Source organism: Scardinius erythrophthalmus (genome assembly GCF_964197995.2).
Source record: "Scardinius erythrophthalmus genome assembly, chromosome: 18".
Classification (NCBI taxonomy): Eukaryota; Metazoa; Chordata; class Actinopteri; order Cypriniformes; family Leuciscidae; genus Scardinius; species Scardinius erythrophthalmus.
Window position 1 is genome coordinate 4297786 of NC_138238.1, and position 16224 is coordinate 4314009.

Below are 16224 nucleotides of genomic sequence, written 5' to 3' on the forward strand. Positions count from 1 at the left end.
AGGACACGAGGGTGAGTAATTCATGACAGAATTAAAATTTTTGGGTGAACTATCCCTTTACATTTCTTCCAGTCATTAACTTTTATGCATAGATTTTGAAAACCTTTTCTGTTAATGCAATTTATCAAATATTTACAAAGATTTTGCTGGTCTAAAAATCAAGCAACTCTAGAAATATTGCAATGATTTTTAATTCATTTATTTTCATTTTGTCCTTTTATGCCGCTTGAATTTGGCATTGTTTTATGATTCGTCCTTGTTTAGTGACTCGCATGTTTGAGCTTGTTAGCGGCTGAATAAACAGCGAAGAAGAACCCACTTTAGTACTGAGAGGCGACTTTATCTACACACACGTTGGGTATGAGTACAAAATCTGCGGGAATAACTAAAAGTATGCGTAAAATGCGCAATCCCACGCCGAAATTCAAGCCCTGTAAGACAAACAATATTCATCCGGAGTTATTCGCTGTCTGTTTGAATGAAGCAAAAGATGCACCGATTCATTTGATTCATCACTCAATTTAATAGAAGTCTTAATGATGTGGTTTTTAATATTTATTTTCAAGTTATATTTATTTGATTTATTTTCTAACCGCATCGCCCAGCCTCGGTGCCTCTTGTTTCGTATCTTATTTGCTTAGCTGTAAAAGTTTGTTAGCTTAATTAGCTGGCTGGTCTCTGGTGAGATCTGGAAGGATTTGTAAATGTGTTGTGTTTGTGTCAGTGTGCGACTCTGGCTTTGGAAAGGAAGCGTATCTGTGCCAGAGACAACAGACTGACACCCCAGTGAAAGTGAATCTGTCTCTCATTAGCACCAGATGCCCTCTCATCACTCACACGAGCTTGTGTCTGTGAGGCGTTTGATGTGGACCGCCGGGGGTTTGGGTCGAGCTTCGCCTGCTCTGATTCCAAATCGTTTTACGAGACGTTCTGCCGTCTGTCATGTTTGTTAGCGCTCGCCCGACCGGATCCCGCTGGCCCGCCGCGCGTCACTGACACTCGTTAGAAGGAGAGGAACGCACAAACACGCGGAGATAAAGAGTGCAGGTCGAGGCCTTCAGGAGGGAGATGTGGAGCTTCTGAAGGCCTGGCTCGGGTCTCATTAACAGAGGGATAGCGTGACCTGATAATCATCTCTCTCTCTCTCTCGCTCTCTCTCTCTCTCTCTCTCTCTCTCTCTCTCTCTCTCTCAAACATGCTCCTTTCATTTGTTTTTGTTCTTTTTTTCACAAAGCAAGACGCTTTCATTTCCTTGATATTGTTGGGTTTTTTTTGTGGCATCGACTCCATCACTTTCATCTCTTGGTGGTTGTAGAGGACTCACTCGAACTACCGTGTGTTTGTACTTGGGATACTCTGAGAAATGTTTGATACTGAGAGTTTACCTGGTAATTAGTTTCCGCCAAAGCCTGCATGCTTCACTGTTGCGCACGTTTAGACCAGAAACACACTTTATGCAAGGGTGCAAATGTCTGAGCAACGTATTGGAAGATTACGGTCATTTTGAATATACATACATACAATGTGATATTAAACCAGATGTGTGGTTATTCAGGTAACTGATATAGACATGTTAACTTCAACTAACATGTTTAGCAAGAGTCTGCTCATGTTTTTCTCCATCGTCTGTAGTTCACCAGAAATTATGCCCCTTGTGTTATATATTGCAGGCACATATTTCACCCCAGTACATTTATTTGTTTGTTTAAATTTACTTTTTATTAATTTAATTATTATTATTTTTTAAAGAAAAATAATTGTTTATTTATTTATTTAAATATTTATATATTTAACTGTAAATCATTTTTTAATTGTATTTATTTATTTACTTATTTGTGTATTTATTTAAATCATATATTTATTTAAATGTATTTATTTATGTCATTTTAAATTATTTTTAATATAATACTTGTTGTAGCTGTTGTTTATTTATTTACTGGTAAATATGTTTAAAAGTATTTATTTAATTACATAATTTAAATGATTTATTTACTTATTTATTTGTGTATATATTTACATTATGCATTTATTTAAGTGTATGTATTTTATGTAATTTGAAATAATTTTTTAAAATAATAGTAGTTGTTTATTGATTTACTGGTGTATATATTTAAATGTATTTATTTACATAATTTATTTATTTTTATTTATTTTATTTATAGACTTGTGTAAATTATTGCATTTAAAATATGCATTTATTTTAATAAGTGTTAAATACTTGTAGTTTTTATTAGTTCATTTATTTATTTATATATTTACATTTATTTATTTACTTTATTAATTACATTTTTAAATAATTTCTAAATAACATTTATGTGTGTGAAGAGACAAGTAGTTTTACTTTTCCAAGGAACTGGACTACAGTTTTTCACTTTGCGTTGGTATGGCCATTGTAAAAGAGTCGCTTATCTAGCCATCCTAACTTCATAAAGATGTGATCGTGAGACTTTTTGGGCCAGTAAGCACCTAGCAGCACCCTAGCAACCAGTCAGAATGCCTTAACAACTGCCTAGCAACAGCCCAGAAACCACTCAGAACATCGAGGTGCATGAGTTTTGCACAGTTTTTAATTTTTTTTTTTTTTTTTTCAGAAATCAGGTTTGAAATCAAACAAGATTGCTCATATTGTAAATTTGTGCTTTTCACCACACGATCTAAAGCTCCAATCTCTAGCTGGCTAGTATTTTTGAACCCAGGCGGAGAAGGGAATATAGTCAAAAAATATATATTTACAGTAAAAAAAAAATAAAAAATTCACAAAATTCTAATAATGCAGATTGTGATGTATTGTACAGAAATATCTTGCATTCCTATTTTTTGCTTGCTCCTTTCTCTCGGTTTGTAAGGTATTAATACAGCTGTCCATCATACTTTGCTTCGCTCTATCTACAGATTAAACCGTATCTCTCGAAAGAGTGCGTACACACACACACACACACACACACACACACACACACACACACACACACACACAATACGCTCTCAACACCCACCAGCTTCACTGTGGTATCACTGTAGTATCTATAGCAACCAGCCGGCTCTGAATAAAGCCAGAGTTCCTGTGTTAGCATGGAGAACATCATTACTCTGGCATAAAGGAGAGGAGAGAGTGTTCGAAAGAAAGAGAGATCTCCCGGTGTCTCTGCACTGAGCGTTTAAACATCTCTGTAATGTAATCATCTCCACTCCCTTCAGCTCGGCTCTAATGGTATTTCCACGCCGGCGTCGTGTGTGTGTGTGTGTGTGTGTGTGTGTGTGTGTGTGTCTGCGCTCTGTGTGGTTCAGTCCAGCTTCTCTGGCTGGTCAGAAGAGCTCTGAACATGGGATGATCATGAGAGATCAGTGAGAACGCGCGTGTCGGTCTGATAATTTTACCACTTTATGCATGTTTTGTAAGATTCCCCTCTCTGTTAAACATATTTTTATTAGATTGTCCTGGACTTAATACAAGTAGAATGCTCTTTTATGAAGTTACCTCACTTAAGGACTTATTTAGTAAGATTTGTTTTTATCATATGTTAATTTAAAAAATCTTGTACAATATGACTTGCTGTTTTTGTTTGTTTGGTTTTTATTGTATTTATATGATATTTGTATTTTTGTAATGTAATTGTTGCCATGAAAATAGCTTTGAATGCTGACATGGCACTAATGTAAGGGTGTTGTCATGTTCAGGGTCAGCATTTTAAAGATGAGGAAGGAGGGCACTATCTATCTACACACACACACACATATACATACACACACACACACACACACACACACACACACACACACACACACACACACACACACACACACACACACACACACACACACACACACATATATATACACATACACATACATACATACATACATACATACATACATACATACATACATACATTTGTATCAGTACTGTACCTTAATACAGTTATTGAACTGAATCAATACTGAGCTGAATAATGACACTATTTTCTTGCTACAGCTAACGTTTATACAGTATTTGATGTTTTCATTATTGATTCTGTTACTTTCCTCTTAATACTGTGAAGCTGCTTTGCTAGAGTTTCTGTTGTATAAAGCACTAGACCCGACTAGACGTAGAAGAGGTAAAAATGATTGCTTTGAGGGTACAATTTTTGCATTTTTTCCCTCTGGGAGTGTAGCGTACTGAATCAGTCTCTTTATTGCAAGAATCAATATTTTTTGTGACTTTTTCCCATTAATGTTTTTTTGGGAGGAAGAGAAGAGACTGAACAATCATACGAAACAAACAAGGTGAAACAAATTCCACACAAGTTCAGTAATTGTTTATCTATATCACAAATGGAGGAGCGCGTTATGCACTGATGCCTGTTCAGATCTCGAACCCTGAGTTTCAGCAGCAATACAGTGATGCTTGCCTCATTCAGGCCGGGTGAATTAGTTCCCCAACAGTTAGATCAGGATTCGTGTTTTGCGATCCCTTTAAGCCCTGACTATTAAGCAGTTATTTCCCACCAAATAGACCCTGTGAGATCTGAATCCCATCCGGACAGCCACATTAGTAAATGCAGTCTAGTGTGATGAAACGCGATGACATGGTTACCAGGAGAACAAAGCGCAGAAGAGGAACTTTAGCTCGGAGCGGCTCGACTTCAAATAAATTGAATGCTCCTAAATCCGCTTTCATGGGAGCGCGATCTCTTCCCTCTCCTGAGTTTAGCGATCACCCCAGGGAGGGAGAGATATGAAATTTAATTGAAATTGTTTGAGTGTATTTTTCATAGGAATAACATTTAAAGGAATGTTCAGGGTTCAACAGACTTCCACAGAAAATGATTCCCAAAATGTACAGGTACAGTACAGTAAGGCCTGATCTAAACCTCAAATAATATGCCTTTCTCCCGGAAGATTTGCTTTTACAAAAATGTAAGCTTGATATTTCAGTCTTTAAACTCATCCGATGCTTGCAGCGTGTCGATGTAAGCGTGTTTTTTGCAGTCAGTGACGAGTCAAAGTTATACGGCAGTCGATCTTGTGACACAAATGCTGTCTATTTAGCTTAACTTGTATTGATCCCGGAACATTACTTTAAGAATGTCAGCCATGGGAAGATCCTTCAGAGAGAGTGAATGCCAGACAGAGGAGTATTACGGAGTGATGGAGGGATAATGATGCAGGAAATGAAGGGATGCAGAAGGTTAAACTGCGAAACTGAAGCTTGAATCAGCGGCTCGGCTCCAGAATCCAGCGAGCCGTCGTCTTGTCTACTGTATGCATAAGCGGGCGCCGCCATTGGAACTGAAATAAACCCTCATAAGCAAAAACATGCATCCGTTTCAATCATCTGGCCATATTTCAACCCATTCTGATGGAATCAGCACTGAAATTGCAAGAAAAGCACGTCAGCGTTTGTCATGGCTGATTTGAACGCTCTACACATCTGCACATACAGTGCTTGACAGACTTGATTTGCAAACGATTACAGTAGAGTTTGACAAACTTGTTGCTGTACTAATTCTGTGATGCTCTATTTTGCAAAAAAAAAAAAAAAAATAGAAAACATGCATGAAAAAGTCATGTTAATTAGATTTAGCTATGTTTAATCCTTTTTTAGTACTGTGCATATTCAAGTATCACAGAATATTAATAATGAGCAATTCTATCTATTCGTCCACATTCTTGGATGATTTTTTTTGTCCTTTTTTTTTTTTTGCTGTGCTTTCTATGCTAAGTGTACATACATTCCTGCCTTGTAAGATTTCATGTAATATTTATTAATATTTGGAATTACCTTTTAATTTTAGTTTACATTTTAGCAATTTGTATTACCTTTTTCTTTTCTTTTTCTTTATTTTATACATTTCTATTATGCTTTAACTTATTTTTATGACATTTTTAGTCATTTTTGTACTTCAGTTTAAACTTGTTTATTTCATTTAGTTGCTAATGCAACCTTCTTCTTCTGTTAAGCTAATCTAAAGTTTTTTTTATCTACTATTATTTATATTGTATTTAATTTCAGCTTTATTTCAATTACAGCAAGCAATTTTAATATTTTTAGTTTTAGTTAACAGTAACAACGCCGCCTTGTGCCAATGGCTAGAATTTGTCGGAAACGAGCGAATAATTGAGCTTTATACGCTTTAGACCTGCTTTCGTGTTGCATGCTCACTCATGTTGCCTGAAGTCTCTGAGTCGGCCGCTCACTAGCGTCTGGAGCACAGCCTGATGTGAACGACTAACATGGATTCATTCAGAGCCGCTGCGGAGCACGGGATTTCTCCTCCCTACCATATTATGCTAAGTAGAACACTCCTTCAGACTGAACTCTATTAGCATGATTTATGAGGATGTGAAGCCATCCTGTATGTCATCAGTGTAAACAAGAGTAGGCCTACGCCAAGTCATATTTTTAAACATGTGAACAACACACACAAGATGCAGATACATCGTTTTTATATAATTCAGTATTTAATTATATTTTAATAATATATGAATATTATATTTACTTATGGTACATTAATGTAATTTAAAATATACAATTATTTACTTAAAAATTACGGTAACACTTTAGTTTAGGGTCCAATTCTCAATTTGCTTATTAGCATGCATATCACTGGACTATTGGCTGTTTATTAGTACTTATAAAGCACATATTAATGCTTTATTCTTTATCTTCCCTTTCTTACCCAATACCATGCTTAACAACTACCTTATTAACTATTTATAAGCAGTAATTAGGAGTTTATTGAGGCAAACGTATTAGTTAATAATTAGTTAATGGTGAGAACTGGACCCTAATCTAAAGTGTGACCAACATTATTTCTGTATTTGTTACATTAAAATAAAACAAATAACTATGAATATATTTATAAATGTATAGATTTGCCTTGCATCAAATATTCCCCATATAAAAGAGTGCTGTATTTCAATAAATCAGCGAATAAACCGCAGCCCTGGCATGGATCAGTTCAGTGACTTGAATGGGATAGATGGCTAATAAAATGATGAGTTGAGCATGTTGCTTCAGGACTTTCTCCTGCCACTCGGCTCTTCCAGAGAGATCGGTTCTCTCTCCTGTCGAGTGTTTTGACTGGGCTGCGTGTAATTAGATTGTGTTTAATCCTCGCCTTCGCTTCAAAGAGAGCTGCTAAATTAGATTGTGTGTCTGTCGCTGGTCTTCTCACAGGAGAGCCGATGTCTATCTACAGCACTGCTTAGCTGTCCTCTGTCACGCTTCTCACATTTATCCTACATCAGAATGAATCAGGCAGGATATTTCTCTTTTTTTTGGGTTTGCATGCTTGTTAAATGGCTAGTTCTTCCAAAAAAGCACAACATGCAATATAGAAGTCCTTGGTATGACTCGTGTGCTTTCAAGTCTTGTGAAACTCTTTCTGTTAGTTATCTTGCATTGTGCAAAACAAGCTCTCTTGCGATTACTACCTGTCAATTACCCAGAATCCCTTATGCACGCACTTCAGCTCTCATTGCACTTTAAGATGGCCATCCGCCCACTGGAGACAAAAACACTCTGAGAAGCGCTTAACAGTCTGACCTTTACACACTCAGACACACTTTTCTGCTCCGGCTCCTCCTGCAGAATGAGTGCGTCTCACTTAAGTTCACTCAGCTGCTGTGAAATGATAGGATGGCGTTTTGTCATATTGTTTGTGTTTGTCCTGTCTATTGAATAAGAACTCCATCTATAGCTTTAAGAAGTGCCGTGCAGACACAGATTCTCAGCCGCTGTAGAGCACCTGAAGTCAACCGTAGTGAAAGTTGCCATTATCTACTCTCTCATGCCGTTCCAAACCTCGATAATCTTGTTTTTGCTATTGAGCATAAGGTTAATTTTTTTTTAAATATATGTATAAATAAATAAACTTAACTTTTTTTTCCCAATGCAATGATTGTTCATACACTGCAGAAATGATCACTGTATCTAAAAAGATTAGTATTTAAGTATCTAAAAATACTTAAAGCAGAATAATATATATATATATATATATATATATATATATATATATATATATATATATATATATATATATATATATATATATATATATATATATATATATATATATAATATTTGTTCTTATTTTAATATTTTATTGTAAAATTCTTTCAATTCTTCATAATATGTATATTTTTTTTCATGTTGATTTTATCTTAAGATTTTCTTGTTTTAAGTTGTTTACTTAAAATAAGTGAAACAAAATCCTAATACCTTGTACAGTGCTGGTTTTCAAGTATATTTGTTGTGCAATAGCCAAACACAATTTTTATTTTATATTTTATTCTAGCCTCTAGCTACAGCAGAGGGGAAGAAAGTCAGTGAATAAAGATTAGCATATTGCTTTTTTAAAGACTGAATTTATTGCACGAGTCGTACGGACACTTTCATGGTACTTTAATGATGTTTTCTTGTCCTTAAACTTTTATGAACTGTTGTTAAATGCAAAAGAGCTGCATACAGATTCCACAGAAAAAAACAACATCATGAGGATGTGATTGGACATGGCCTCAAGTGAAAAATTACTTTTAGAATTCGAATGAGATATTCCTTTAAATCCTTAGAATGTTGTCTCGTGCTCTGTGATGAGGGTGTCCCACTCAGGTCCTTAATCTATTCCTGTCAGCGAGAGTATTTCCTCTCCTTTATCTTGCTCATTACTCACACAATCTGTGATTAGGCTGAAGTTGATCTTTGTAAGCTCAGCATGCTGTTCTAGCTCACTTGCTCTGGCTTTAAACAAAATGCAGCAACCAACCTGTAAATAATGCATGCGCTGTTCCGACACGTGTCGCAGTTGGCCGTGTCCTGTCCGGTCCGATAGGAGAGCCTGTGAGGAGATAAAGAGAGAGGACGAGTCATTACACAGGCTGTTTGGCCGCTCCGCCTACCCGTTCACCGCTCCCTCGTTCACTCTGTCGTTCCTCATTATCAGCTCACGGTCAATACACGCAGTGGGAAAGAGATGTTAGCATTCTTCACACCCGGCGTTCTGCAGAGGACACGCAGGACGCCGACTGTGTTTGTGAGTGTAATCAGAAACGAGAGAACAAAACGGCCTTGAAATTTTAGTACGGAGACACTGCAGAAATGTCAACGCACAACATTGTGCTGCTTTTGTGTGATAACAGGAGGTAAAATGTGCTGATACGTGTGGCGTATAGCTCTGTTCCAGACTCTAGTGAGTGCTGTGGTTTTACGTCATGTAAGATAGCATCCTGACTGAAATGAAACTTCACAAGAGACGGCATTTTACAATTAATTCCAAAAATTGATTAATATTTTTTAATATTTGTATAAACTTTTTATAAACCCCTATAATAGGGGTGTAACGGTACACATAAGTCACAGTTCGGTATGTACCTCAGTTTTGGGGTCACAGTTCAATATGAGTTTACATGTCCAGTTTACATGCTTTACTCTAATTGATAGATTGACCAATGCTGTTCAAATGCAATGGCTGTTTTCAAACGCATTGGTTTGATTACGTGCCGTGCGTAGCCTACACTGTCATTTGAGGTTTTCATTAACATGCGGTGACCATGGTGGATGCACAAAGTTCAATATTACGCTTTTTGGAGAAATCATGGAAAGATGAGCGAGAAGGAGAAAAAGTGCCATCTACATCTGAGCCTGCTTCACTTTTCCTCGAGTGGCACCTGACACTTCTCATTTCCAGGACACGCATATTTCAGTGAGACTTACGACACAAATCGGCACAATGCCAAATGATTTTGTCTCATTTTAACTGGGAATAACTTAAAATACTCCGTAATTTATGGTAATACAGATACAAGTAATACATCATTCGAAACTATAAAGTGTACACAATAAAAACAAGACATTGTGCTTTTGTAAAATAAAGAAAACACACAGGATGACACTTTCTGCCCTCCCGGTTTCCTTTCCGTGAAATTTGTGGAGTGATTCACAAAAATTGATCAGCGTATCTAGGCTACTAGCAATCTCTTGCGTGCCATCTGAACTCTTGTTTTGGGATGGTGCGTAGATCATCTGCTCTTTTCCTGTTGTAGCGGCCGCCACGCCACTGGCAAAACCAGCAATGCAAGTTTGAGAGGTGGCACATGCCAACTCTCGCGAGAATCACAACTTGCTTTACGGCACGACGTCACATACATCAACAACATATGAAGCAGCCTCTATGGAAGACACTAGCACGCATTTCAGACGTGAATCACGGCAGAGTCGACGAAGAAAACGAAGGAAGCCCGGTCGGAAGAGTGCAGAGACGGCTCTGCGCGAGTGGTGTTTACAACAGTAACGTTAAATACAAGTACTCCACAGCGACTCTAGAGGGCGCTGTTTGAGAAAAACGGAAACTGCATAGTGTGCCTTTAATAGCCTTCATTTCAGGAGTAGGCCTACAATCTGTCACCCGTTTTGACCTTTAACCCTGTACAGAGTCCACAGGAACATGATTTGACATTGCCCAACAGGAGATAAATGCAGATATGTGCACTGCACATGTAGTTTGTATGATCACACTAGCCTCCAGCCTGCAGAGGAACATGGAATATGATCTGACAGCAGAGTTCATGGGCGCTTTTAGGACTCAGGAATGACCATGGAGACTCTACCCTCGGCTTGATTCCTTCACAAAATCCTGTGGGTTGGACCAGAGGGGATGATGATATCATTTCTGCTGGAGATTTGCTTGATGCGATCATCCTCACCTAAATCAGACTGCGCTCAGGGGGGCGGAAACGGACAGCTCAGTAACTAAACCAGAGCTTTTTGCCAGAGTTTCACTTTTATCAGTCATTCTCTTAAACTGTAGAACTTTGTATGTAAATATTTGATTCAAAGCAAATTATAATCAGCCTAGAAGTGCGTAATGTTTGTTGAAGCGGAAAGCTGTGTTCCTGAATTACTTCATCGCTGTTTTGTACATCAGCAATCAGCGTCACGTCGGCACTCTTAACAGCATGAAAAACAAAACTGTTATTCAAATGCTGAATAAATTAAACATAATACTAGAACGCATCTCATTATAGTCACTTCACTGTCACTCACTGGAAGTTTGCACACTTTCCCGAGACTGAGCCGTACAGTTCAGCACTCGCTGACTCGCTGACCACTGATGAATCTTCAAAACCACGCTAAAATAATTCATATCTTGCTCAAAGTTGTGCGTGAGAGTTTTCAGTGTGATGTGAATGTTATGGGATAAGAATATTATGACTAGAATACTGTCTTGCGGTTGACTTTCTTGAAAGTTTGCCCAAATAAATGTACTCTACTTTTCAAAAGTTCAGTAAGATATATGCTAAACAAGGCTGCATTTATTTGATACAGTAAAATAGTAATATTGTGAAATGTTATCGTAATTTAAAACAACTGTTTTCTATTTGAATATAAAATGCAATTTATTCCTGTGAATTTTCAGCATCATTACTCCAGTCTTCAGTCACATGATCCTTCATGATCATTCTAATATGATGATTTGCTTATCATTATCAATGTTGAAAACAGTTGTGCTGCTTAATATTTTTGTGGAAACGTTTTGCATTTATTTGAAATGGAAGTCTTTTGGAACATTATAAATGTCTTCACTGTCGCTTTTGATCAGTTTAATGCTTCCTTGCTGAAGTATACATATCCTTAGTTAAAAAAAGTGAATCATTCAGAGCGGGAACATCTTATTCACTTTCTAACATACTAGTTATAATTAATATCTGTAATCTCTGTCTCTTAGGTTAATCATTCATTATAAAGTTGTGTGTAGTGAAGTTCATCAAACTTAAATGGTTAAAAGGTTGTTCTTATGACTGGAGAGTAAATATCTTATTCCGCATATTTAATTGTAAATATAAAACTTTGAAGTTGTATGTATGTGTAATGCTTGTCGTTTTAGAGGTATATTGGTGATCTTTTGCCTGGTAACGGAGTCTTATTTCCCTTCCTCTCAGTGAACAGTAGTCAGTGTTTACATCTGATTCTTAGTCTCTTGTATGTGTTTGTGTTGGCTTTGAATATGCCCTGTTTGCTCCCTTGAGCAGGAGTTGCTGAGCTGAATATTTCTAATGTTAATAAATGTTAAAACAAATATCATAAATATTCTTTCGTCAACATGTTTTCACTGCCGGTGGCGGTAACATTTCGTCTTTCCAACTCCATCTGTGTGGAGACATGGGGTCAGAAATTTCGAGAAGCTGCACTTCCAGTGTTGGCTGCCATTAGTAATTATCGCCTGTCGCGTAACAATTGCTTTGCTGGCAAGAATGTGGCGACCCATCGACCCCTCCAACTTGTCCTGTGATGGAGGGCCAATGTCAGACTGACAGGAAGCCGACGGAGTGATTAATAACTCTGATGAGGCATATTGTCATATCTGTCTGTCTCTCGTACTGTCTGTTTCTTCACCTATACACTCTGTCTCTCATTACTGAAACATTCCGGCCAGAGTTTTATTTGGTTCTCGTGTGAGTCAGAGTTTGTACTGTGGTAAGGTCTGATAGTTAAACCACTCTTTAACTCATGCTTTTGTTGTGTTTAACTTTAACCCAGAATATTCATTGTTTATTGTTTTGTCTAAATGTTTTACCTTTTTAGTAGGCTCTATTTTAATTATTATTATTATTATTATTATTTAAATAGATGCATTTACTCCATAATCAATTGTTTAAAGACTTGTATATGTATAATATATGTGTATGTGTATATATATATATATATATATATATATGTGTATATATGAAGAGTTCAGGTGCAAAAGCCTCTAAGTGTATATATATATATGTATATGTGTGTGTATGTATATATATATATATGTGTGCAGTGGCGGCTGCTGGTCTTTCAAAGAGGGGAAGCTCATTTTCGGCCTACATCATAAAAATTTTCCATTTATTTATCCCTCTGAGGTCGACAAACGCGCCGGCGCGTTTTGCTGGATTTTCTCCACATTGTAGCACTATAAACTTAAATTTCTCCGTCATTTATGGTCATACAGAAAAAATAAATATAAAAAAAGAATCTGTGGTATTTCTACTTTTGTATGTGTCCACTTCCAATCAAATCAAAACATTGTGCTTTTGTAAAATAAAGAAAATAAACAGTGTGTGCGTTCTGCCTCTCCGTCGCGGTGAACTTTTTTTTCTTGAGCACGTCTATAAACTGAAACAAAACTCAGCGAATACTTGTCACACATTTATGAGCCATACACCTTTATAAACATTTAAGTGTGTACTTTTAAATGATCGGATTCAAAACGAAAACAAATATTCTCTGTTTAAGTAATTTGTATAAAACCAACAAGATTTCCAGCTTCTCAAACGCTTCCTAATTATTTTTAATTCGGCCACGCCCACTCGCGCAAAAGATATTCACATGCAAATCTCCACATGGAACGCGATCGCCCTCATTACCTCAACAACAAAACACTTCACTTCACTTTTCGTCGAGTTTGAAAGACGTGCCTGAGCTTACATTGGATTTACATCAGAAGAAGAAGAACGATATTTGAAGACAAGAAAGATAAGGTAAGTAATTCTTACATATTAGTTTGCTATTGTTGCATAAATTTCACATTGCAGTTGAACTGTTGCTAGATATATGGTGAATATTATAATATTTAGACCCGTGTTTACTGTTACTGTGTTTGTGGATATCTGGTCAAACGTAGATAGGCTATGTATATGGTAGGCCTAACCATAATGTTTTATATTTGATCGCAATCGCGTTTTAATGTATCATATTTTTGATCGCGATCGCGTTTTAATGTATCATATTTTTGATCGTGATCGCGTTTGAATGTATCATATTTTGGAAAAGCAAAACGCTCCAAACGGCTTCATGTTTTTACTATTATCTCATTTCATATCATCATAACGAATGGAAACATTTGAAGTAACATGATAATCAATATATTTTTCTCTAGCTTAGTTGTTACTGAAATCTTTTTGAAAATATATATAGGCTGCTATATTGTTATTATTTTATGCAGCACTGCGCATAGCCTATACCTACAAGGCACAACAAACCTGGTGTTCATTATATGTTGTTGGAAACATTTGTGTGAGTGTGTGTGTGTATTCTGTGAATTTTAAAAAGCAATTTTAACAAGAAAAATCTAAAATGTATTCCCAAAATCGTGCAGGCCTTTCTCTTGATATTAGTATGTTCTTTTTTTTTTTTTTTCAGGGCCCAGATGCCACTGAGTCCTGCTGACTTAAACATTCACAGTACATGTCTCTGTACATGAACATGGTAAAGTGAAAATCAAACACCTTAGAAAATGAAAGGTATGTACAATGTTTTTAGGAATGGCACAAAGGTCTCTTTCTTCAATAAGTGCTTTTTTGTTGTGTATCTTTGGATTATGTTGTGTTGTAAATAAATCCAAACAATTTTAAAAGCCATTCTTTTTTAAATCTCCTCATTCTTTGTGCAAGGTTGGTCAGAATGATGGGCCCTGATAAGCTCCTAATAGGGCCATTAGGGAGGTTCTTTGTCTTTCTCAGGTGTGGAAAGCTTTCATATTAATGAGGTGATCCGCCCCTTCGCATATTGCTTTCTAACACAAAACACGTCGTAAAATTTTTAAATCAATATATTGTCTTCTCTGAATGAGCAGTCAGGGTGATTCTCACATAGTTTTAGAGCAAATATTCTAGGCTACGTGATACAATTTTCAAAAGTCTTGTGAAGAAATAATCAGTATGGGTTTCATGACCTTATTTCAGTGAGAATTTATTTTTGTATTTTCACAAACCACGCATAAATGTCATTATCTCAAAACTACAAACTTTTACATACATGCTGCTGATATATTATTGTAGCAGAGTTTGTGCTGAATACAGTGTAATTAGACTTTAGCCATGAAAATGTCACAAGTAACAGAAATAACCACAAATGCCAGAGCATGTCAGAACACCTCCAGGGCCCAGAAAACAGCTCAGACCTCAGAGGGTTATACGTAAATTCTGCCCAATGTTCCTTTTCAAGAAAATGCTCTGTGACCCTATATCGTTCCAACTAGGTGTCTTTTCCAGTGACTTGACCAGTGTGTCCTCTCAATGGCCAGCAGAGTTAGGTATAATTGTATAAATGTAATAATATAATAAAGGTATAAATAACAATATAATAAAGTATAATAATAATACTAATAATAATATATAGGCTATTTTTAATTATTTTAATAATTATTGTTTTAATTATTACTAATAATATTATAAAAAATATATTAGGATAAGTAATAATATAATAAAGGTATAAATGTATAAGTGTGAAATGTATTATGAAAAATGGCTAGCAATTTCGACAAGCAAATACAAAGAAAGAGGTAGCAGCAGTTTATCTTTTGACTATCACTTGAAAAATCCGCGATTGCACTGAGCTCCAATAGCTTCAGCGGCAGCGACTTTTTATTGTATGAAATCGCTGTCAATCAAAAGGAGATGCAGCCCCTCCAATCATCACGCGGAAGCCCGGAGTCCGGGCCAGCCCACTCCTCATTCACCCCCAGAGACGCTGAGCGTCCGTGGGCGGGACATAATCGCAGCATTTATCCAATGACCGTCTAGTTTCGAAGCGCTGAAAAAAACTGTTCGAAGCAGCCCCATTGAAGTCAATGGACGCTGGGCTTCAACAGGGAAATGCACTGTGACGCTACGGGAATGTATGAGAAGGAGATCGAGTCAGCCGACCTGCTGTATGTAGCTGATTCTGAACGAACTCGTCTTTGAGATTAACGTTTTCTAACGCATTTTTTGTCAATAAAATGTTAACACAATAGTACATATTTGACCATTAATTTTTTTGACATTATAGGGGAAGCCGAGCTTCCCTTGCAGTCTTAAAGAAATCCCCACTGTATGTGTATGTATGTATGTATGTATGTATGTTAAGGGTGTCACGATTTCGATTTTGTATCGAAATCGATCGAAATTAAACCACAACCTCGATCATCGAATTAAAAAATTTAATCGTCGATACTGCCACGCCCCCATGTCACGTCCGGTGCGGTCGGCTTGCAGAACAGAAGTCAACTAGAGCGCAGTGCAGCACCCAGAAAGTTTAGAGGGACGTACATGCTCGCAACGGGGCTTAGGCTACTTTACAAGAAGTTCATATATCAATATTCTTCTAACGAATAGAAATAACCTTATATAATGTATCTATCTGTCTATTATGTGTACAGTTACGTTCAGAAAGGACGCGCAAGCGGTTGCCATGGTAATGAACAGCCTGCTAGTTAAAGCGAATGTATAATATTA

At 36.7% G+C, this 16224-nt stretch overlaps 2 protein-coding genes across 11 annotated transcripts in view; one reads left to right on the forward strand and one right to left on the reverse strand.

Annotated features, from left to right (window-relative positions):
- The window catches only part of dock1 (dedicator of cytokinesis 1), a 230549-nt gene that overhangs the window by 105638 nt on the left and 108687 nt on the right, over positions 1-16224 (forward strand). The gene's annotated exons all lie outside the window — the stretch shown is intronic.
- The window catches only part of insyn2a (inhibitory synaptic factor 2A), a gene marked incomplete at its 5' end in the record, with an annotated part of 29394 nt that overhangs the window by 5476 nt on the left and 7694 nt on the right, over positions 1-16224 (reverse strand). Inside the window, one exon of the mRNA XM_081393676.1 lies at positions 8748-8819. Coding sequence (XP_081249802.1) covers positions 8748-8819 — 72 coding nt within the window. The remainder of the gene's footprint in view (positions 1-8747; positions 8820-16224) is intronic.